Source organism: Cryptomeria japonica, chromosome 1 (genome assembly GCF_030272615.1).
Source record: "Cryptomeria japonica chromosome 1, Sugi_1.0, whole genome shotgun sequence".
NCBI lineage: Eukaryota > Viridiplantae > Streptophyta > Pinopsida > Cupressales > Cupressaceae > Cryptomeria > Cryptomeria japonica.
In genome coordinates, this window is record NC_081405.1 from 601,887,776 (window position 1) to 601,912,934 (window position 25,159).

Here is a 25,159-nt window from a genome sequence, read left to right on the forward strand (position 1 = left end):
TCGGCAAACGAAATTTTGCGCAGGACGGTGGAGGATGGGATCTACCTAGAGGTAATGAGAGCTTTGGATGGAATAGTTTCTAATCTCGCAGATGGGTGCATGCTGGGTTATTTCTATTTGCAGGTAGAAGGGAAAAAGAAGAAGATGCAAAAGGCTTGGTCCATCTTCAAGGCTGGCATTGTGAAGGAAAACAACATGGAAAGGTTTGAAGCCTTCCTCCAGGAAAATGGTGATCTCTTTCTGGAAGGAGTAGGAGACAGGTTGGTGGTAATGGGTAATGGGATTAAGTATTTGTATAACTGATTCCTTTGGGATGTAGTTTAAGGAGTGCATCTCCTTCACCCTTTGTAAGTTTTTTGGTGGAAATATAATGGGTACTGCCCCCTAGGCAGAACTTGCTTTAAAAATAAATTAAAAAAAAACAAAAAAAAAAAAAAAATTTCAGCAAATGCATTTGCCTTATCTATTAATATTGTAACGTCCCCATTTTTTCAGGTTCTTTAGCAAGCTTTAGTAGCTAACACTCGGGGTTCACGTTAGCTTGTTCAGATGAGTAATTTGATGTTTTCGATGAACTCAGTTGGTTTAGTGGAGTTATATGCCACTTTTCGAAGTGATTTTTGGCTTCTGGATTGGTCTCCAAGAATCTTGGAGAAGCCGTCTATTTTTAGTAAGTCGCCCAATTGACCTCGTTTTCTATTATTTGTCATCAGGATCACTTCGGTGTGATCGGAACTTGATTCTGATGTATTCTGACAAGTTTTCGCAAATTTGGTGCATTAATGAGTTATTTTAATTATTTTACTAAGGTTGCTTAAATTTAATTAAAATATTTAATTCCAACCTTAATGTTATAGCTCATTGAAATCAGAGCAAAAAAATTTAAATTTTGAACGCATAAAACAATGACCTTAATTGTCAAAATATTATTATATTATTGAAAGAATCATTTTCGAAAAAAAAGAGACTATTAAATTAAAGTCCATTTATATATAAAATCATTTTATTTTAAAAGGTTCACTTTATTCACGAGAAGTGATATTTTAAAATGGAAGTCAGGAAATGAGAATTATAATGAAAGCATTATATGCAGATTAGAACATGTTTCTTGATAATTGTGTTTTGGAAATTCTTCTTGGCTTTTGAAGGACGAATCCCCTTGAATCACCGTGAAGGCAGCATTCTCTACGCCATAAATACAAAATTGAGCATTGAATGAGTATGAAATAGGTCAATATATGATCAGCTGGAGAGAAGAATCGCAGGGTTTGTAGCTAAAGATTTGTTAATACATAGCGCTGTCAGGCAGCACGATTTTGAGAGGGAGACATTGCAATGCCTAACAACTTGTGGGAATCATTTTCATTATTGAGCCAGCGTGTTATACTTGGTTTGCTGTCAACTCTTCCAGTTCGACAATGAATGAGCATCACTGCAGAAAACGTGAGGTGTTGCTGCTGGAGACTGCGCCTTAGGCATTGCAGCATATACAGAAAATTTGAGACCTTCACACATAACAGCAGCACGTAGTGGAGAAAAAAGAAAGTTCAGGCTATCGCAACCCCCAGGCACAGCGTGAGGCTCTAATGCTGAACGGATTCATTCCATCTGACTGTACATTTACCATAATATCGCTGCAATATGGAGACATGAGAGGGAATTGTTTAGGCGTTGGAATTGATAGTTAGTGCATTGCGTGACCATTTGAGAAGCTGTCGTGCGTGTTACAAGAAGGGTGTTCGCAGTGGTGACTTACATGGAGAGCAGTCAAGGCAAGCCGACTCAGTCACAAGAAATCCCATGTTCTCTGTATTCGCTTCACTACTAGTTGTTCCACTTCAATCTGAAAACTCTTGTATTTTCACGTATATTGTGTAGTGACCAGAGGAAATAATATCTGGAAGGAACATGTAACTTGGGTTATCTGAATGTCAAAAAACTTTATATTAGAAAATTCATTCTGTGTTAAATTGTAGCAGATATTTAGTTATGTCTGGAAAGTTATTAAAGATTTTATCATGTTAAAAAAACAAAACACACCAGGTATCAACTTAACATTCAAATCAGAACAGGGTAGTTGTATGACAACTGTTTGACATAATTACTTCTGAGTTGTAGCAATCAGTTTAGAGCAATTACAAATACTTTCGCATGATCTGTCCTTATTTTAAAATCTGCTTATTTCTTCAACATAAAAGTTTGAAAGAAGACAAAAAATCCATGAGAATCTCCTTTTTCTTGGACAGTTATTGAATTCCATCATTTGGATGCTGAGGTGGATGATGAGCTCTGCATGGCAAGAACGTAAAGGTGTTGGAGACGTGGAATTTAAAATAGCTCAAAAATAATGCTTAAGAATTAAAGGGATGACAGAAGTTAGTCGATGTGACCTAGTAATTGATTCTTTGGAGCAGCTGATATTGATAGAATTTGCTTGTTTACATTTAAAACTTTTTCAAATTTCCAATTCTAAAGTGCTCTACACAAAAACAGTACAAATCTTTTGAATTTACTTTAAGTTTATATATAAAAGAATTTGAAGCAATTTTAAATATAGAATCTACAAGTTCACTCAATGAAGATTGGAGATACGGAGCAGTCACTAATACTAACCACTTGGATTTTCTCAGGGGTTGTGAAAAGGACAAGTAATTTTATTCATACACAACTAACAGTTTGGAATTCAGGTAGCAGTTTTTAAAGCATGACCTTTTTGCAAGAGTTCTAACTCTTACAATGCTTTATCTGCAGCCAAAAAGAGCAGGGGTACGGGTCGATATCTACCTCAAAAGAGTTCTGCACCATATGCAATTTTGATTGCTCTGTACAGGTGAGATGCAGTCAGCTCAACATATTGTAACTAGATTGATCTGGAACAGTTTAATGTTTAAAATTACTTTTCCTATGCCAATGCAGAGATGTGTCTTGAAAAGTAGTATGGGAAGAGATTGGCAGTACAAAATCTTAATTAGCTTATTATGGGGTATGAGTTTTTGCATGGTCAACAGGGGAACTCAAAATGAAAAGGAGTATATGTTGAAGCAGGAACTTATTGATGCAGCCGAAGCTAGCGGGCTTTCAAAATTGGCTATTGGGTGACTTTGTTAACCTTCACTCATTGATATTGTTTCTTAAGTTTCATGTATCTATCTTGTAGTATTAACAGAGAAGGGGATGTTGATATTTATTCATTTTAATCTTAATGTTCAGCATCTGCCACCAGGCCATCGAAGAGCAGTGCAAATCCTGGACGATTTGGGAACCAGCCCAAAGAATGGTATTCTGGGTGGAGCTCGATGAAGACATTGATAGCAAAAGGACTAGTTGTGAAGTCAAGTTGTCCAGCAAAGTAAGTAACTGAATTTGGCAAGTCAGATGCTTAATGTTGGCTTAGTACATTTTCCTCATTTCCCCAAGTTCTTGCAAATTTATGTTTGATGATCATTTAATTTGATGCATAGTTTTCTATGTAAGTGTGTTAGCAGTTATATGTCAGGAACATTATTGTCTGTGGTGTTAGACTCAGGTATGAAGTCTAGGAGAAGGAAAACTAAACAAAACCATATAAACCAGCTTGAAAGGCACTATGGACAAAGAAATTATTTTGTGTTGTTACAGCCATTAAAGTTCGCATGCTAAGAACTAGGAAAGCAGTCAACAAACTGGCCGATTCAAAAGATGATGTAGAATGTTATATTTTTTGTGTTTTGAATGGCTCATGAGCTGTTTAAATTAGTTTTTGATTTTTCTCAGTAAGGATCAAGATACAATTTTGAGACATGACTCCATATTGGCATTTGTATTAATCTCTGAGAACTTGGTGTAAATTCACAGTGGCCTACCACATTTGTTATCTATATAATAGACTGTAGAGGTGCTCTGAACATCCTGTAAAAGAGGGACCGACTTAACTGATTGTGCCAAATGACTATACTAGAAAATGAAGCTAGATGTCTTTCTTTAGTTGCTTCTAATTATGTGACTTACAAATTATTAAATTTGCCAGCACTTGAGAAATGAGTGCTTGAAGAGTATCATGACCAAGACCTAGAGAATGCAGTGAGCAAGGATGACTTTGATTTTGGCCTGGATACACTGGTTCTGATTCTTGGATGTTGTGCAATTTAGGGGATGTTTTTGTCGCAATTTTTTTGCTTAGTTTACTAAGTCCTAAAAATTCTGTATTCACGTGTATATATCTATTTGACCCTATATTTTGGGATCCTTTCTCTCAGGAATCATGATATATTTGTCTTTATCATTTCCTTTGATTCTTGATCCCAGGAGTTTAGTGTGGAGCAATGTAAATTCAAAGTTGCAAAGTTCTGGCATGTGCACGTCACATGCACTTTCACCCTTGTAGTGCCTGATTTGGAATATGGCATATCTCTATGTGCACGCACACACACACAGACACCCTAGCAGTTTTGGAATTTTCAGTTTAGTGTATAGTATGTATTATTTTAGACAGTTTAGTGTCACATTTGTAAGATACAAGTCAATGAATATAAAATTGGCGTTAAGCAGCTGCTCTTGGACAACTGGTCTTTGTTTTCTGGTGATGGGTTTTCTTTGTGTACCTTCATTAAGGGATTGGCACTAAAGAACCATTAATAAAAATGTATTCTGTATGTGTTTTCTGGAAAGGGTCTTATGAAAATCAGAAAAAAGTAAAGTGATTAAATGTATGTTGCTTGTGTAGGTACATGCTTACAGAAGAAGGAAAAATAACAGGAAAGGAGTGCCTGGAACGATCAGGTTTACTCAACGATGGAGCTCCTCAAATGTGCAGTCAGCAGATTACAGAAGTCGTGTCTAGTGTAAAGGGTGTTTGTAATGGAACATCATCATTGTCCAAGCACAGGGAAGAAGATAATATAATAGTAGGAGCTACAAAGCCAGGAAATAATGCATGCCATGCAAAGATGAAGGCATCCACTTCACGGGAGATCAGGAGCCGGCCTTCCTTAGCAACTGAATTCGTTGATAAGGTAAGTATTCTGCTTGTCTTGTTATGTAGCATAAGGAATTTTAATCTTGGGTGCTGGTGGATTGCCAAGGCCTACTTTACTCCAAAACTTGATCTTGCAGTAGAAACCTTAGGGATATACAATATGAAAAATTATAATATATATAACTTGTAGGTGGATTGCAAAGGCCTGGTCTATTCCTGACCATGGTCACAGGATCAAAAACCAAGGGATATGAAATTGAACCCAGTCTACTCCTAGGCAGGTCAGGACTGAAAAATCTCTCTCTTACACACATAATTACATTGTGTGTGTGTCTGGGCATGGGTGTGTGTGCATGCAGCTGAAATATCCCTCTCACAGATAATTATATACATGTATCCATTTTGTGTGTGTGGGGGTGCATGTGTACCTTCATGTGAAAAATGTCTCACACATAATTACAAACAATATGTGTGTGGGTGGGTGTGTGTGCATGGTGCATGTTTTCCTTGATTTATTAAATGTATTGATTATTCCAAAGTTGCATGGACATGGATACGGTATCGGGTATGGATATGGCTATTTTTTAAGACTCCCAATATGGATAGGGCTGGATAAGTCATTCATAAAAAACACATACGCATATATTTAACACAATTTTCTAAGTTATCTGAGGAGATTTTCATTACTTCAAAAGCAATATAGACACATAATTGCTACATAAATAATGATAAGTTGATTTGACATTTTACAATATGCAAAAATAGTAGAGTTGCATTGGAAGATAACCCAAAAAATGCATGAATCATTTTTTAAAAAATTAAATTTAGGAAATGTCAAATTTAAAAAAAAATCAAATCACATTAGTATCTAGCATGGTTGGAAATCAAGGATTTTTGGGCATGCGTGGGTACAATATTTGATGTGTATCTGGGCTGTATTGGATATGTATCCATTTCAGAAATGGGAACGGATACGGGGATACGCATTCCCAGGGAGGGACAAAGGAGTTTCCGGCAACTCTGGATTATTCTTGTCATAATCACAAACTTTAAATTTATAGGATTCAATAAAAATGAAGCTCGTGTGGCTTCTAGGAGAGTCATTTATATTTGTGGCAATAAGGAGCTAGTAGCACTTTTTTATTGAATTATCAAATTGTTTATTGTAGGAACAAGCTGAAACTTCATCTCTACAATTAAAGCAATGTTTCAGAAAGGAGCCTCATCCTTGTTCAGTACCTAATAACACAGCAGATTTAGGTAAATTGAACAAGTTATAGTATTTCAGAATTGAAAGATTACACACTGCCAATAATTGATGGGATATCATATGTTATGCTTTGAATTCTTAATTAATGTGATATCTAGTCTACTGTTTTGCTCTTTTAGTCTGTATTGATAGGCTTATCATGATGCCTCTACTTGTTATCAGGGGAAGATGATTTAAGGAAAAGTTTACAGACAGAACCTACAAAAACTTCAAATTTGAGTCATGATACCGAGTTATTTGCTTCAACTTTAAGAGCTTTTACATTTTCTGTAAGCTACATCACTTCATGACTTTCATTGTATGCTTTGCAACTTGTTCTCCTTGTTTTAGATTTTCCTTTTGTGGATTTTCACCATAATACTCAAGGACCATTTTTATGGTCTGTATTAATATTTGTTTCTTACTGTAAGCTCTTGAATTCTTGCACTGATATTTGGTTTCTATACTGTTTTTGTGCAGAGTTTAAGCCATCACCACCAAAAAAATTCAGATCCAAATCCTGATAGAGTTAACACAAATGTCTTAGCGACGCCCCCCCTGGAAAATGGTGACAGATTTTCTGACTTGTATGATGTAGTTCTCATCTTGGATGACCGTGAGCAGTTTGGACGTGATAGTTGGGGGTCAGTAATTCATTGTAAAAAATATCAGTGATGTTTGCAATCTTGCTGTTTTGTATCTTTGTAAATTTTGTAGATGAACTTTCTTGTGCTCCAGTAAGTGGAGAGTTTTGTATGTGTACTACCTTTTTTGGTGAATATTTATGTTTCTGGATCTGGCTATCTTATTCCCAATTTATGTCCTAGTGTGATGACCCATTATTGTATGTCAAAGTTTTCCAATTAAATATGCATGGACTGGTTATGGATCTATCACATACTATTTTCTTTACTTTGGAAAAATGTTACCAGATCTATTGATTTTAACCTTGGATCGGGCTTTGATTTGTACTGGATCGAGATCTTGATTTAGTGCAGTTTTTGGCCCTAATGGGGTGTCAAAATATGAATGTGGGCTTGTACCAAGCAAGCATAGATCCCCACGAGGGGCGTTGCTCCTTGACCTTGCTAGGGTTGATGCCCCTTAACCCCCACCAAACTCATATGATACACACACACACATACATATATATGTACATGTACATATATATATTGGCTCTAGTGGGGTGTCAAAATGTGAATGTGGGCTTGTCCCAAGGAAGCATAGATCCCCACGAGGGGTGTTGCTCCTTGACCTTGCTAGGGTTGATGCCCCTTAACCCCCACCAAACTATACATATACATATATATATACACATATATACATACACACACACACACACACACACACACACACACACATATACAGACACACACACACACACATATGTATATGTATATATATGTATGTATGTATATATATATATCCACAAATTGAATCTGCTAACCCAAACCAAGATCGGGTTTAGAACTGGGAACTTAGCTCTGGAAATTCATTACTCACCAATGCAATTTTTTTTGGGTCAACTTAAATGGGTGAGGTGCACATCAAAATGGCGAATATCTTTGCTTGACTATTATATAAGACTCTAAAGTTATAGTAAATGGCTTTTGAATTTGTGATTGTGGCTTGATTGAATATTCTTGTACATTACATGTATCTTTGTTTGTTGTGGTATTTTATAAAATGATGCAAAATCTCTATTGTTATCATCCACCTTTGATGTTGTTCCTGTTTTCTAAGTTCCAACAAAAGATGTACATTTTGTTGAGCTCTATTGAAGCTATTGTTATTTTATTTGTCAAGATAATCTAATATATCCGTTTATTGATCCAATATCAAATGTACAGCAGGTGGTAGCAATAGAAACAAGTAACTTTTTGTGAAATCGGATTATTTGCTTTTGTCAAGCTCTCAAGTAAAACATACTAAGATGGAACTATAGCATGAGAGTCTACCAAATAGCTACGGGCATTTCAGTGGATCATTTTGACATAAATCCTTAAGCTTCACTTTGAAAACTTGCTTTCGCATTCCCATGATTGTTTTGTTGTTTACTTTATAAGGCTTACCCTACTGTGTCATATTAAATTTTTAGTATTATCATTTCTTTAAGATGAAAATCTGATGTGCTATTGACTTTATTTTGTGTTTTTGTGTAGGGCTCACAGTAGACAGAAAGTTGCTGACCGCTTGATATCACAATTCAAAATCCAGGTTGAGGTAAGGTCTAGAAATATTGGTATGCACGATTATCCTGAGAGGTTTTATATTTATTACATTTCAAAGTATTTTTGAAGCCAATATATATAATAATATATGTTGAGAGCATGATAGTTGCAGACAGCCTTATTAAAAACTTAACAATGAAATTGGACATTGCTGTTGTATATTTGATTTGATTATTTCAAGCCAGTGCATGGCTTTATCTGTGCATCTTACCACAAGTTTACTCTGCAACTATCATAGCTTGAAGTAATATTACTTGTTATTCCTTTTCTGTACTAACTATTAAGTCTTTAAGAATTTTCTTATTTCCTCAATGGAATTAACACTGGTATAGTTTTTCGTTCCTATAAAACTTGTGTATAACAAAGCTAAGGTTGATAACTTCCTTATGTTGATTTTAGTCTTTTAGATTAATACAATACTTAGAAAATAGAAATTTATCTTAATTTCCAGATTAATATTAATTGCTGTTAGTGTTAGGAATTTCCAGAATTAAGCAAAAGTAGAGAAATGAACAGAATGAACACACAACACACAAGTACCCTGGGAAAACCTCCTAGGAGGAAAAACCCAGCAAGAAAGATCCTCAGATCTGATTATGATTTAAACACAATGTTCTGATTACAACACTTATCTCTGATTGCTGTCTAAACAGCAAGTTGCCAAGGTGATGTAGAATGATGCCCTAGCTGTAGATGACCAAGACACCAATCAGCAGAAGATAACTTCAACAGGCTGAAGCAGCATATAACTAAATGTTCTTGCAGTTCACCAAGGAGCAGATTCGCCAAGTGTAGGAGGGCAGATCACATTTAGGAGCAGAGCAGATCGCATTGTATGAGATATGAATTACTCTACTTCATCTTGAAGCACCCACATATATATCTTCCTCTTGATGGTAAACCTCTAAGTCGGCTAGCATAATTATAATTTATTTATTAATTATTTCCTTAACACGTTTCATGAAAGCCACATCAAGTGGCGTGAGGTATAGGGTCTGCCCTATTTGGAGGGTGGCGTGTGAGAAGGGGGCCCAGCCCTATTGGAGGATGGCATGAGAAAGGGCCGCCCTAGAGGGTGGCGTGTGAGGATAAAGGGCCCAGCCCTAAAGGGCGTCTTCCAATGTTGCCTTAGGCAATTGGAATCCGCTCTTCACCCTAATTAAAAACTAACACCTTATATGTCAACTGGGTTTCCTCAACAACTTTTTAAATATATTTTGACTTTGACTACCAAACACCTTTGATAGAAGATTCTTGTTAAAGATTAAAATATTTTTAGAAGCATTGGTTGAGAAATGACTTTAGGACCAAAGGCTCAATGCTTGGAGATATGTTTTGATGTTCAAGAACTTTGGTAGTGACGATGCCCATATATGCATAGTAACTGCAAGTGCATAGCATGCATAGTAATGAAGGCGTTTGTTAATGATTTATTTTGAAAATAATAGTGGGTAATGAAATGAGAAAAAGCTATGGTCTATATCCATGACCATAGTTGACAAACCTTGCGAGTACTCATGGGTTTTTTTACCATGCAAGTATTTGCAGTTTTAATTCACGAGCCTGCAAGGACAGTTTTTGGCGAAAATTCGCTGGGTTTTTTGGTGAGTACTTGCCAAAACTCAGAGAGTCAGTGGTGAAAATTTGTGATGCAGGATTTTTTTTTCTTTTTTTCCCAAACATTTAAATTTGTAAAAAGAAACATGACAAATTTTCAAAAATTGCCAAACATGTTGAATGGCTAAAAATTGCCAAAAGTATTAATCAATGCTGGATAAAAAACCGACTTCACATACCAACACAACTTCAAATTATTATATTTTTTACTTTCTTAGATATGAAATTTATGATGATGATTTTCAAAGACAATCATCATAAATTTATAGTAGTTATCAGCCAGCAGCTAGCTATTGTATCCACTATCTGGCTTCGCATGATGATGTGATTTTGTAATCCATATGTATTGGAGAATTGAATGTAATAGAAAACACTTTCTTATTGTTTTTTAGATTCATTTGAATCATTTTGTAATTGAAATTTGCAAAAGAATATGCTTTTTTAAAAAAATTAATTATTTTTTAAGTTGAGTTGTTGTCCAAGCCAATTATTTTGGGCTTGCCGAGTACCATCCGAGTTCAAGTATGTAACTATTTTTATAACAATATGTGATTGTTTTCTTCTTTTAAACCTTATGCATGCTTGTCTTACAATCCCACACAAGTGTCATCCAAGATCATATTTTTAATCATTGAGTTGATACTCTCATATACCTTTCCCATGTATGGTTTATCCATGTCAATATAACAGATCATACTCAAGATAGGCTTGGTGAAACTCAAAAGATATTTTAAACAGTTCTCACTAATGGATTGCCTCTATAAAGGCTAGAATTGATTGATGACCATGCTATAAAGTGCCTCTCAAACCTTCACAAGTCATCTCAAGATGATTGTGTTGGAGATAATTGGATCTCAGCAATTTGTTTGAAAAATAAAAAATAAATTCAAAGAAGAAAACATATTGAGTTCAAAACACATTTTTTGAAGTGAAACACAAAATTGTATTGTTTCACTTACTTTAGTAGCTCTAATTTTGAGAATGATCTGATTATGCCTTGCAACATGTGGTGTTTGATGATGAACATTTGGATTAGTTAGGTATATATTTGTTTAATCCAACCATCTGTATCAATTAGTCATATACTTGTTTGATCTAATCAATTTCGATATTCATCTTTTATAGTGTAAGGTTGAATGAGTGGATAACACAAGTTGTCCAAAAGATGCATGGATAACATGCCTCAAACAATGTTCTAGTCAATTTAGAATTTTTTTGTTGTCCTTAATGACATGGGCAATGTAACTATTCTCCACTTCTTCAATGGTCGTTGTGAAGATGTCTTCAATAAACTGTGAATCCATTATATGCATCAAGATCAACAACTTTCAAAATCATTGCTCCTTTAGGAGACATTGCATTCAAATTTCACATTGATCAAGGGCTGATTTTTGGAATTCTTCCATCCATTAGGAATGGTGGACACCCTTGTCTCAACTAACAAATCTCTAATGTGTTTCAATACATCAGCAAACATTTTCACAACCTGAGCCCATGTATCCTTTTGGAGCTTGATTAATTTTACTCACCATTTCTTGCCAAAATGGCGAGTGAACAATATTGAAAGACAAACCATTTGTATAGATGCATCTTGTATTGTGTTGATCTACAATCTCTTAGGGTTCATTATAAAATGCCTTCTGAGATGATCCCTTTGTTTTTTTATGTGACACAGGCTCTGTTTGATGTGTGGCAAAAAATTGGTGACTTTCAACCATAGTAGATGGGGAGGGAGGGAGTCTCATTGCTAATGATCCTTTCCTCGCCAAAGGATGACCTGTTCTATGGTCAATTGCTTCATTTGCTTGCACACACACTCTAATAAGTTCCACCACTTTAGATGTTGGAATTTGTGCAACCTTTTTTCTTTGGCAAGTTTTGATATCCATTCTAGGAGTACCACACAAATGGGTTTCCACTTCACTATGTCAGTTTGTATACTTCACATCATACACATTGGCTGTCATTGTATAATCTATATGGATTTGTTTTTGGAAAACAACATGTTGGTACTCAATCGTACAATGCCAAATTTTTCATTGAGTCTCCAATTGCATTTTCGTGCTGTCTTTTCTAAATCCTAAACCCTTTGTGTTTTGGCCTTTTGCGTATTGTTGTCGTAAGTTTTCTAATTTCACGTCGACTGGTTTATCTACTGTAATCACTTGAATGTTACAACTTAATGCCCATGGAAGTTGTGGTCTTGTTGGCTCCGTGTCTTTTTCACTAGTGTGTTCTTGTGTTAATTGTTTATTTTGAATTTTCTTAAGGTTTCTTGGTTGCAGGCATTTTATTAATTTGTGCAACCCTCCTATTGGTCAAAATGTATTTCCTACATCCTTGGTGGCACCATGTGTAATGGCAAAAACAAATTTTTGATGCTTGGTTGGCTGGTTTTTGTAGCCATGGTTATGGTGCATTCATTTAGCTACCTTAATGATTTCTTGTTCCTCATTAATGGTTCAACTTGAATTGGGTACTTCCACCTAATATAGAAGATCTGATATCTTGGAAGTAATTATTAATGCATTTTTAATTGTTATTGTTGAATCCTAGAATGGGGTACGATCAATGCATTAGGTACATTCAAAATGTAGGATTTGCTGCTGAGCTTCACAATTTTTGAATGTCCTACTTGCTGCTATATATGAATTTTCTTTCATTATTTCCAGGTTGATCATTGTAAGTTTCCACAGAACCAAAGTGTAGAGTATTCTAGGGTTTCAAAATTTGCTGGTTTATTCACCATTAGAGCTGTTTCTTAAGTTGCAAAGAGGCAGCTAATGAAGCAGATGTATGTAACCATATGTCTACTTGGCTAGTGGTTGGCGTTTTGGAGAGTTCTTAGGTACTAAGGTGCAGTAAGCTTTCTTTCTTGTAAAACTTTCTTTCACCACAGTTGGTGGTTTTGACTAGAATAGGGATTTGATTACAGTTGCAACAGTATAAATTTTTGCATATTGTTATGTGTGATAATCTTTCTTGATGTAGATGAATGTTAACTAGTTTGGAGAAGATTATTAAGTAAATGTGATTATTATGCATCATACTGCAACTTTAATTTATTGTTTTTGTTTGTAATGGTTGAATAGAAATTTGTGACCCAATAGGGCACTAGCTTGAAGACTTTGACCTCCACATACATTAAAAATCAACAAAAAATTACCACTAGCAGTAGGTACTAGAGTAGGATTAATGCATGCTGTTTATGGTTTAATAATATAAATTAGGGACAAATCTCAAGTAAACTAAAACTGTTAAATCTTCTGTGAATAATTTATAGCATGTTTATGCTTTGCAAATGTCTATGAAATGTTAAATCAAACCATTTCAATGAATTGTATTGCTGTTAGTATTCGTAGATACATGTACAAAGTATCATATTAGCTATAAAAGAGGTATATTGCAGCTAGTTAACTTTGACCTAGTGACAAATATAGGGGTCAAGAGTGCATTTGGTTCTAGCTGCTGTTCATTCCATTAGTTTTTCATTTTATATGGTTAAAATTTTTTTAGGGATACCTCTAGGAATGCCTTCCCGAGTGTAAGTTGAGCTCAAAATGCTCGAGAGATTGCTCACTCTCACTGGTTGACTTTTAACCATCTTGAATTTATTGATATACCCCTATTTTCCTTATTGAAGATAAACCCTTGGCCTCAAAGGTGGAAAATAGTTCTAGGATATAGGACCTGCAGTTTTGGGACCTAACACAACACATTCCAAACAAATGAGAAAAACATAAACATCAAGAGAATTCATCTGTAAAAGAAAAAATGAAGAAAAAAACCAAATAAACTTACCTCCAATCCAAAAAAATGTTTCTAAAATTTCCCTGGTAGTGAATGGGCTCTTGCACATGTGTAGAAAATAGGAAACCAGTCACTTTGGAGACTTCAATGATCAATCTTCACCTCTATTTGTGTAATCGCAAGCAAGAATGCAAGTTCAATAAATGCATTTGGTTTTTTCCTTTTCCATTTAAAACAATGTAAAAAGAATCTGTTTTAGTGTTTCAAATGGTTAAGATGACACTTCTAGGCTAAGGGCTCACATATTTATATTTTTTACTGAACCTTGAAGTCAAAAAAAGAAATGCCAAAGGGTCATAGCTCAATTGGCTGAGCACAATTGGTGAGGGTGATGGTATGTTCCTTTATTATGCCATCCATCAAGGTTAAAAATGCTTGGAGGTATGATGTAAGGGATGAGTTTGGGATCATGCCTTGGGTGACTTTGGTAGAATGGATACCCCGCAATCTTTGGCTCTTACCAGAAGAGGTATCAGCATAGGTTCATGCTCCTATATCAGGTAGCAAAACAAATTCATAAAAGATAAATCAAAAAAATAAATTAATTGTCTTTTTTAGATGGGTTTACCTGTGTTCTGTTGGATCTTGCAAAACAGATCCAGATCTGTCCTGGTTTCCCCTTCATTGGACCTGGATGAATCCAGGTTTGTTTGGTAGAGCCCTAGACATTCCTGCAGGGGATCTGTGCCAACACTTGGATGTTGCTCAAACTGGACCCAAATTCAGGGTTCAGCAGAATGAATGGGTAACATAATGTTGAACAAGACTGTCACTGTAGTATTATCTCTCAAATATCCAATCTCTCAATTATTTTGATCCCATAATGTGTTCAATGTTGGCTACAGCAAGGATACTGAGAAAAGGATGGAATTTGGCTTCGTACTCAACAAGTGTATTTTGTTAATAAACTCCAAGGAATATTGACATGATTGCATTCCATGAAACAACACATTATTTGAGCGTTTTTTCACATGGCATGTTTAAGCAACCAAAATTTACATAAAAATCCATCATAGCGATTGTTATATTGGAATCCACATCAAACGGTTTTACATGGAATCATATATCATCTTTTAGAGTTGTTTCATTTGCGCAATACCTTCTGTTGACCTCATCTAAAACTGCAAAAAGAGATGCTAACCTCCCACTCCTACTGGAGTACTCTTCTTTCCATCACACATGCAGATTTTTACTATAAGAGAATAACATTTTGTTTATTAGATGTGGCAACAATCATCGCTTTAAATTTCTGACATCACCTGTTCAGATTCAGGGTTTAATCAGTGAATTATATTAAGAATTCAACTAAAGAGATATATTTTATAGGGGCTGAAGTTGATGGATTTGGAAAAAAAATCTCTACCAGTGGAGATTCTTTGAGTGCATTGTTAAAACGCCAGCTGGGTAACTAAGATTATCTTTGCATGTAAAGTCACCTTCGAGTTCCCTTCCACCTTGATTTCCTCAAAATCTGGGAAAGCTGTTGCCATGTTAATTATTATTGTTTTGGAATCATAGCATTTTTTATGAATTATACTGGGTTGTTGAATGAGATTATTTGATGATGAACTTCCGACAATTTTATGCAAATACAAGCTGAATAATGTATTACCTTTTATTCTATGAGAGAAAATTTCCATTATGTCAAGGATATGGGTTTTAAAACTTTTTACGTCTTGTTGAATTGATGTGTACAACATTTCTTTTGATTTTTTGTGGTTTTGCAAGTTGAGCATAAACAAAATAGAAAATACCTATGAGGCCTAGAATAATAATCCTTAAGGTTCTAACTATTTATTTTTTCTACAGATAAGGCGCTTACCAATTGGAGATGCAACTTGGATAGCTCGACATAAACACACAGAACAAGAATATGTGTTAGATTTCATAGTTGAGAGAAAAAAAGTAGATGATTTGAATAGTTCAATAAAAGATAATCGCTATAAGGATCAAAAACTGAGGCTTATGGTATGTCTTAAAGGTTTTTTTTGCTTCATTTGAGAGTTTGTCCTCTGTACATTGATAACATGTGACAACAGCAATTCTGCTTAGTCATGTTTGCAGTGGTCAGCAGGACATGGCACTTCAATATTAAATTTTAGACAAGGGAAGATTCAAGACTAGCCGGGCAAATTAATAATTTTTTTTTGATAATTTTCTAAATTTTAAGCGTGGTTGCCAATTATGTATGAAATTGTATTCCTGCCATGTCTGATTTGGTTCTTCCATATTTTCTGACATACAAAATATTGGGACCCCAAGGGACTGCCTTCAGTTTCTGAAGGGTATTATAGTAAAACTTTCAATGTAATTAGAGTTCTTTCTGTGCCTTCTTGATGCAAATAGGTCACTCAAAATGACCCAAATTAGTAATATAACAAAAAAAATATATGTTAGTGCCTTTCCTTTGCCCAAAAACTCGATTTTGAATTGGCAATAAACTACAAGTTTTGGTGAATCCATAAATTGTTTGTCATAGTGTAGCCTACAACACCCTTGTTTATTGTTGCCTCTATTCAAGTCTTTTGCACAAGCCATCATTGGATAGAGTTGTCCTTGGCTAGCTAGTTGCATGTGGTTTTTAAGTACAACAATTTACTGGCTAATGTAGCATTTTGAGGTTATTGCTTTTTGTATGGTTTATATAATGATTTGAGCATTGTAATGATTGCGTGACCATTAATTGCATTGCTTTCTAATATTTGTCACATAGTTTTTGCTTTCTTGTAAAATATTATACTAAGATTGATATTTCTAACATTCAAATTAATTGAATAATGGGCCAAAATGACATTGTTGGAGGAAAACCTAGTATGTTGCAGTGGTGCGGATTTTCCCTAGGCATGTACCCAAGCTAGGACCCACCCACGATTGGGCAACTGCGTGTAACAAGTGGGTTTCGCTTGTGATGGTGCTTTAGTTGGACAAAAACCTCACCATAAGCATTGATGAACACCATTCACTAACAAATTCTAGGTGATATTGTGTCTTCGGCCAAGGGGGTTTTTGTCCACAAATTTGAATAATTGAACACAAATTCCAATTAAGTTTTGTTTAGATATTTTTCATAGATGGCCTGTTTGTTCAAGCTTCAAATTCTTAATACCTGTCGTAGGAAGCTCAAAATCGGCATTAAGATCCACAAAAACAAGAGATGTATGTAGATGTGGATGTCCATGCCTTTCGAGCATTGTTTTCCCTTGGATTGCATACAAAAATTGTGCCCTCATTCACAAAACTTTATTGGAGAGATATGGAAGGAGATTCTCATTACTTGCAACAACCTTTAGAATGAGTGGTGCAAGGACTCACAACTCAAATCCTAACTGCCGCATTGAGGGTGGCTAAGGTCGTTTTTGCAACTTCTATTGTGGGAAGTACATGTCGATTCACGTCCCCATATAAAATAATGTTTCCAACAAAATAATCCCTTTTTAAAAGCCATGACATAAAACCAAGCCTTAGAGGCACTCTAACGTATCGGCGGTAGGTGTGATAGACAATGCGATAAGGCGCTCTAACATGTAGGTGACATGTGGGTTGAACAATGCATGAAGGTGGGAGTTTAAGACTTTGAAGGTCGAGGATTACAAGGGGCTCATACCTATAAGGCATGCAAATGAGGAGATGTTCGACTTCAATGAGATGAAAGAAGCTATCAACAAATTTGATACAAAAAGGGTACTTGGCAATGGGGAACTCTAACGCTTCAACTAAAAGAGAAGGAAAGACACGATTATAAAGGCAAGTTTGACACTTTGATAGAAAGGGAAGGAAAGGCATGATGAGAAAGGCAAGTTTGATAGTCTAGTGCAAAAGCAACTCAAGGGAAATTGGATTAAGGTGGAAAAGCATGTTGGAATGAGGAGCTCCAAAACTCCAATGACTAATGGACACTTGGAAGAATTTGCACACCCCAACACATAGGAATTTTGGAAGCCTCAGAAAGACTCAAGGGAAAAGAAGAGGAAGAGGGTGGACACAAAATTTGGGTGAGAGAAGACAAAGAACTATGAAATAGGCATTTTGAAACACGACAACATTATAACAAAAAATGGGGAACATGACAATTCCTCCCTGCTCGAATTTTCTTGTCGTCAAGCAATTTCAAATTAGGATGTTCTAGAATCCATGATTCTTCCCACATAGCATCTTCCACAAGAAGGACCTTCCATTGAACTAGATACTTGGTGATTTCTTGACCTCTCAGCTTCCTTTTTTAAAATGCATGACCAAGTCTAGAATCAAATTAGTTTGCCTTCCTCATCCAATGGAGGCAACTCAGTTGATGGAACAATGTGTATTCCAAGTGCCCATTTAAGACATGACACATGAAAAATGTTGCGAATCCTACTTTCTTTAGGCAGCTCCAACTCAAATGCAATTTTGCCAATCTGCCTTAATATCTTATAGGGTTTATAGCAATGAGGTTTGAGTTTTTCTGCTTCACTTTTCTTCAAGGAAGATTGTTTGTAGAGCTGCAACTGCACAAACACTATGTCTCCAACATAAAATGCTCTTGCTATGGCCATCCGTATACACCTTCTATTGGTTTTGTGCCTATTAGAGTTTATCCTTGAGTAAATTCAAAATGTCTTGGCTTTGTTTGATTAAGGTGCTTGCTCTTGGAACTCTATTGTCAACTAATACATAATGACTAAAACTTTGGGTGTCATGCTCCTACAAGGCCATGAAGGGTGTCATCTTGATGGACATGTGTTACGTAGCATTATAACACTACTCCCCCAAATGGGGTCGTTTTGTCAATGCTCTCTATTGACTTGCAACCTAATTTTTAGATAGCCTTCCGCCCACTTGTTTAGAATCTCGGTTTGCCCATCTGTTTGGGCATAGTAGTTGGCGGTGGCTGTGATTTTGCTCCTTGCCAATTAAAATAGTTCTTGACAAAACAAACTCAAGAATTATCTCTCTGGCCACTCATAGTGCTTTTGGGTAATCCATGAAGCTTAAACACTTCTTTGAAGAACAAGTCAACAACTTATGGTGCCTTAAAATCTATAAAGATAACAAAGAAGTGTGCATATTTCGTCAGTCTATCTGCCACCATATATATGTAGTCTTTATCTTCGAATTTGGGAAGTCTGTTATTAAATCTATGGAGATACTTGCTTTTGCTCAAGCATTGGTAAAGGCTGCAAAAGTCTTGCTGGGAATGTTTTATCTGTTTTATTTTGTTGACAAATTGCATATTTCCTCACGTCTAAGGATGCCATCTTTGAGTCCCTTCCACGTGAATCTCTCTTTGGTCTGCTTATACCTTTTGAAATATTGAATGTGCCTTGCTAAGGGAGTATCATGGGCTGCTTTTAAAAGTTTTTCTTTCACTTTTTAATTGATCACCAAATAAATTATATCCTTATAAAGAATGAGTTTGTGGGCCACAATGAATCTGTCGTCTAACAATTTATTTTCCAAGACATTAGTAGCAAACTCATCCTTAACATATTTTGATATAATTTGAGCCTTCCAATCGACCAAGTGTTGTGACACAGATTAGAAAGTTGTCTTTTTGAACAAAGTATCAACAACTACATTTTTCTTTCCTTTAACAAACTCAATGTCAAAATCAAATGTTTGAAGGTTAATCGCCCGTTTTTGTTGTCACTCTTTAGATCCTTTTGCCTAAGAAAGTACTTCAGGGTGTTATATTTTTTGACCACAAATGTTCTACCAATCCAGTATTGCTTGAACTTAGTCAGTGTGTGCATATTGACAAGCATCTCCCTATCATAGATTGAGAATTGTTTCTTTTGTGCTTCCTTGAGTTTTCTGGTCTCAAATGCAATTGGGTGCTTGTTTTGCATAAGCGCAAGTGCTACACCTCCGTATGAATCCCATGTAATAAATAACCCAGTTCAAACCATTTAAAAAAAACAAAAACAAATTTAGCAATGTTTATCAATGCTGATGGTAGGCATTCCATCAAACAATTTGTATGTTTGCTGTCCTGATTTTTGTTTCAACTTGTTTGAGAGAATATGGCATTTTCAAGATAACATTATTTCTATTTTCACATATTGGTAACAGCTCCAGATATTCAAAGCATTGCATAATATAATGCATAGGAAATTTTCCTTCTTTACATATATACTCCCGTTACAAAAATATAGTCATTAGACCACAGGGACATCACTATTTTCATTCTAAATGGCTTACCTGCTTGACTTTCTTGAGCAGCTTGAGTTGCTTGAGCAACTTGCAAGCCTGCTGTTGACTGGTCAATATTCAATTTTCAGACTTTAAACCCTGCTGATATATTAAATAAATATTACAACATCTTATGCCTCCTACAACATGTACGGCCCTCTTTTACTCACCTTTGGATTGTTGTGACTCCCTTCTTCAAGGTGCAGCAGCTTTTTGGAAGACTCGTATGCTACGTAGGAGTCAACAATCTCTTTTGGACCCTTCCACCTGACCAGATTTTGATTTTAAAAGGTGCAACGTCATGCTTTCATTTTTGTTCCAAACAAAGTTTGAACTCTATAGTGTGCTATGGCTGGTAATACAAGGTTGCAATTCCTCTTTTAAAAGCTATGGAAGGCTTTGCCAATGTTTGGAAAGGCTTCCAAAGCCTCCAATCAATTTAAGTCGGCACTTCAACCGAGTTTGAAGATGTACGAATCCTTTGGGGTTGGGAAAAAAACTCAACAATAATATTTCATTTTTTAATTTATTTCTGTTCTTCCACAACCACACACTATACACACAAAATTGCTAACTAGACTCACTGGCACACACTACACAAATAGAATATTATTTAATCCGTGCAAACTTTGTAAACAAATTGGCAAACTTGGAGAACTTGAATAGGTAATTCATTGGTCCAAATCCTACAAACCTTTTTAACACCAATTTGTAACTTTTAATGAGCTACACTGTATTAACCAGGGAAGATCTCTCACCACTTTGACTAATCTTCTTTGAGAGGGTTTCTGTCCTGTGGAAGGCTAAGAAGAACCAGGTTCAATCTCGCAAACCCACAAGGGTTTCACCAAAGAGAAATAACATAATCTACATAATTTGTGTTACATGAATCGAGCTCTCAAACTCCCTTTTTATAAGCTTTTCTGGGGACTTTCCAGGAACTTCATTATAAAATCACTTTATTAATTTGATAAGCCTTATACTGAGTTACTCGGTTCGCCTGTTTTGGTCCATGAACCCGAACCGGGTTCGCTTTCTCCCTAGGTATGTACCCAGGGGTTTGGGTTTGCTAGGTACGAACCCAGGTACAAACCCGAGCGTATTCAAAGGCTCTGAGCACCAAAACATAACAAAACAAACATTTTTGACCTTTTTTTGCATCCAAAAACTCTAAAATGTCCCTAAAAGCACCCCTTCTATCACTGGGTTTTCCTCACGCATTGATCAATGATGTAGCATACTATTAAATGTTTTTCTTCTGCCATTTTGCATTGTTCCATCTTCCAATTCAATTTTGAACTATCAATTGGCATTTGGCATTGATCAATAATGAAGTATCATACTATCAAACAGTGTTTGTCTGTGAAAACTCGCCAAATGGAAGCCCTAGCGAGCGGTTCGTGATTTAACTCGCAGCTGTTTATTAGGTAAAAAGTCACCGATTTATTTGCTAAAACTCGCTGAAAAAACACATAGAACTCGCCAAAAACCCTCAACGCAAGAAAGGCAAAATTTTTGCATGAATTCCGAAAAGTATTTTTGAGTTAAACTCCCAGTTTCAGATGCGATATTTCTAATTTCGGATGCGATTTTTCCAATAAATACCCTTGCACGATGCAGAACCAAAACACGGTTTCAGTACTTCACAGCGATTTAGGACGACTTCATAGCGACGAGATCAGGTAAGTTGAAAAAAAATTCTTAGCTTGTTTCCGTTTTATTTCTTTTGCATTTTCCTTTTGTTCCATTCAGCATCTTCCTTCTCCTGCATTTGTTCCATTCCTGCATTTCGCTTTTGAGTTTGGCAACATAAAAAAATATTTGCAGATTAAAAAAAATTAAATTTTTGTTTTCAACTTTAGAATACTTGACATGAATTAAGTTTATATTTATTAGTTTCCATTTCTTTTAAGTTTATATTTATCAAAGTTTGTTTTTATTAAGTTTGTATTTATTAATTTTTTATTTATTTTGCACATGATAATAGTTTGAGAGTTTTCTTTTAAATTTTAAATTTTTAGTTTTAAACTTTAAAAGTTGTAACTGTCATGATTAAGATATACTCAGATATTAATTAATTTATATTTATTTTTTGATAATATCGATTAATTAAAATATAATTATTTTTTAAATAATATAAATTTATTAAAATTTATTTATATCAATTATTAAAAAATTACATATTAAGAATTCAAATATAGTTTTGTTTTTATTATTGAAAGTTTTATAAGCTAAAAATATATATTAAATAAAAAATGAAAATTGTTTATTATATTTATAAATTCTTCATAATCATAATAAATTTAGTGAAAAATTGTAAATTTAGTTGCAATTTACAGCTTTAACTCGCTGCTTAATGCTTTTTTTTTTTGTTATGTTGTAGGTTGATTTATAATCACAATGGCATCCAACTTCGCTCTTGCTTCCAATTCTGCAAGTGCAAGTCAGCCTGTCGGAAGGAAACCCCCTTATAGCCGTGACCCCACTTGGAAGCATGGCATAATAGGACCAGTATGGGGGTCTATTATTTGTACTTAGTGCACAAAGAAGCATAGTGGAGGCATCAATTGCCTCAAATACCATCTAGCAGGCATTCCTTGCTGTGATGCCAGACCATGTACAAAAGCTCTGGAAGAGGTCAAACGAGAGATGATAGCCCTCCTTGCAGCACTAGATGAAAAGAAATTGGAGAGGGCAAGGCAGCAAGCAGCAATACAAGAGGCCATTGCTCCTAATTTGGCAATAGGATATGAAGTGGGTGTGCAACACATTGTTGGTTCTAGTCGCGGTCCACATGTATGTGGCCAGTCTTCCTCTTCCCTTACAAGAAAATTCAATTTTTTTGTGCCCAGAAATGAACTAGGATCACAACCTTCTTTGGAAGCTACTGGGTGGAATAGGGAGGTACACAAGGAAGTAGAGAAGGCTTGTGCAAACTTTTGGTATTATAACAACATTCCCTTCAACGTGGCAAGGAGTCCATATTGGGAGAGTTTGGTGATTGCATTGACAGTTGCAGGGAAAGGGTTCAAAGCCCCTAGTCCAAGAGATTTAAGTGGCAGGTTGCTCCAAGATGCTATTGTAGCTGCAAAAGGAATTGTGGAAGCTGAAAAACAACAATGGCAAAAATTTGGACGCTCAATTCTTTCAGATGGCTGGACAGATGGAAGAAACCGTACTCTTATCAATTTTATAGTGGTTTCAAATGGTCTGTTGGTTTTTCTAAAGTCAATTGATGCCTCCAACATAATAAATAATGCAGAAAATTTGAGCTTGATGTTGGAGGAGGTTGTTTTAGAGGTGGGCATAGAAAATGTTGTCCAAGTTGTCACTGACAATGCAGCGACATATGTGGGAGCTGGTAGATTGCTTCAAGATAGGCATCCAACACTTTTTTGGACCCCTTGTGCAGCTCATTGCCTTGACCTTCTTTTGGAGGACATACGCAAAATAGATTGGGTGAAACTAATTGTAGAAGAAGAAAGAGATATAACAAAATATATACACAATCACCCATGGGTTCTTCAATTGATGAGAGAGCATGCCAAGGGCAAAGAACCTGTGCGATCAAGAGCTACCAGGTTTGCAACAAATTTCCTAACGTTGCAAAGCATTACTAGTTTATTGACTCCCTTGAAGCAAGATGTTTGTGAGTCAACCATGGGTAGACTCAACTTACTAAAAAAAAGTTGATGGAGAAAAGATTGTAAAAATAATTTTTGATGGTGAAATTGCTAAGTTACTGGGTTTGCCCTTGGACCCCCCTGGTACTAGTCTTCGTTCGAACGGGTTCCTGGTTCAGGTCCGGTTCGGACTGGGTTCGACCAGGGTTCGAAAAACCACCTCGTCCTTGGTTGAACCTAGTCGAACCCGGGTCAAACCTAGTCGAACCCAAGTCGAACCCAAGTCAAACCCAGTCGAACCCAGGCGGACCCAGGCGGCTGGGCGGCCCAAAAAAGCAAATTATATGCAAAATTTAATTTTTATTTGAATTCCGCCTACTAAAAAGTGAAACTTATATCCTAAAAGTGACTTCTAAAACATTATATTCACTCATTTCACCTCATTTGTGTTGCAAACATATGTTTTATGAGAGTAGGTTGAAGAAAGGGTGAACAAAATTTGGCTTCCAAGATCAAAGAGGAGTTAAAGACTGATGTTTGTTTTGTTGTTTATATGATGCTATGTGACACGCAAATTTTTAATTCATGCTTATAGGCTTCACAAATATCAATATCAATATCAAAATATATATATATATATATATATATAAAGAATTTACATGTTTTTGTGCTAATGAACCCAAACGAACCCAAACCCCTTTTCAAAATTTTGCCGTACCGGCTTACCGGGTTCTTCGAACCCGAACCGGTAACTTAGTGAAATTGCAATGAGAGCATTAGAGATTGTCAAGGTAACTTCAACTTAATAAAAATTTTCAATTTGAATCCTTTATTTTTAATTTTAAAATTTACAAGTATTTTGTTTCATTGTAAGTTGTAATTTGAATTTGTTTCTAGTTTGTACTTTGTAGGTGACTAAACCGTTGGTGAGGGTCTTGCTTTTGGTGGATTGCGAGAAAAATATGATGGGATATATTTATGAGGCAATGGATAGGGCCAAGGAGGCCATCCAACACTATTAGCCATCCAACACTATTACAGGGGTGATGCAAATAGATTTGCCCCTATTTGGGACATTATTGATCGGAGGCGGAACAATCAACTCCACCAACCCATTCATGCAGCGGGGTACTTTCTCAACCCCAAGTTCTACTTCTATAGTAGCTTCACGGATATTAATGGGGAGGTTATGGAGGGCCTATTCACATGTATTCAGAGGATGACACCTATAAGTGCAACAAGAGACCTCATCCTTTTTAGAGTTGCAGAATTATAAGGCAGCTAGGGGGCAATTGTTTTCTTCTAAAATATGTATACAAGGAAGAGAGATCCAAACACCAAGTAAGAAAAAGTGAAGCCTTCTATTTTTAAAGTTATAAATTACAATTATTAATAGAATATTGTTTATTCACAAAAAATTGAATATCTTATTTGCAGGTTCTTGGTGGGAAGATTTTGGTGGAAATACCCCGAATTTGCAAAGGCTAGCTCTCCGATTTTTGTCTCA

General features: G+C 35.7%; 1 protein-coding gene across 6 annotated transcripts in view; it reads left to right on the forward strand.

The window, feature by feature from the left end:
• Window positions 1-1,050: 1,050 nt before the first annotated feature.
• The window catches only part of LOC131048135 (crossover junction endonuclease MUS81), a 37,859-nt gene continuing 13,750 nt past the window's right edge, over window positions 1,051-25,159 (forward strand). Inside the window, exons 1-10 of one of the 6 annotated variants that reach the window (XM_059220161.1) lie at window positions 1,051-1,772; window positions 2,752-2,830; window positions 2,917-3,095; window positions 3,224-3,349; window positions 4,703-4,991; window positions 6,124-6,214; window positions 6,387-6,493; window positions 6,684-6,847; window positions 8,366-8,426; window positions 15,671-15,829. In XM_059220161.1, coding sequence (XP_059076144.1) covers window positions 2,938-3,095; window positions 3,224-3,349; window positions 4,703-4,991; window positions 6,124-6,214; window positions 6,387-6,493; window positions 6,684-6,847; window positions 8,366-8,426; window positions 15,671-15,829 — 1,155 coding nt within the window. In that variant the 5' untranslated portion in view covers window positions 1,051-1,772; window positions 2,752-2,830; window positions 2,917-2,937. Of the gene's footprint in view, window positions 1,773-2,289; window positions 2,311-2,751; window positions 2,831-2,916; window positions 3,096-3,210; window positions 3,350-4,702; window positions 4,992-6,123; window positions 6,215-6,386; window positions 6,494-6,683; window positions 6,848-8,365; window positions 8,427-15,670; window positions 15,830-25,159 lie in introns of those variants that run through there. The other 5 variants (XM_057982004.2, XM_057982005.2, XM_057982006.2 and 2 more) reach the window with 5 other exon arrangements.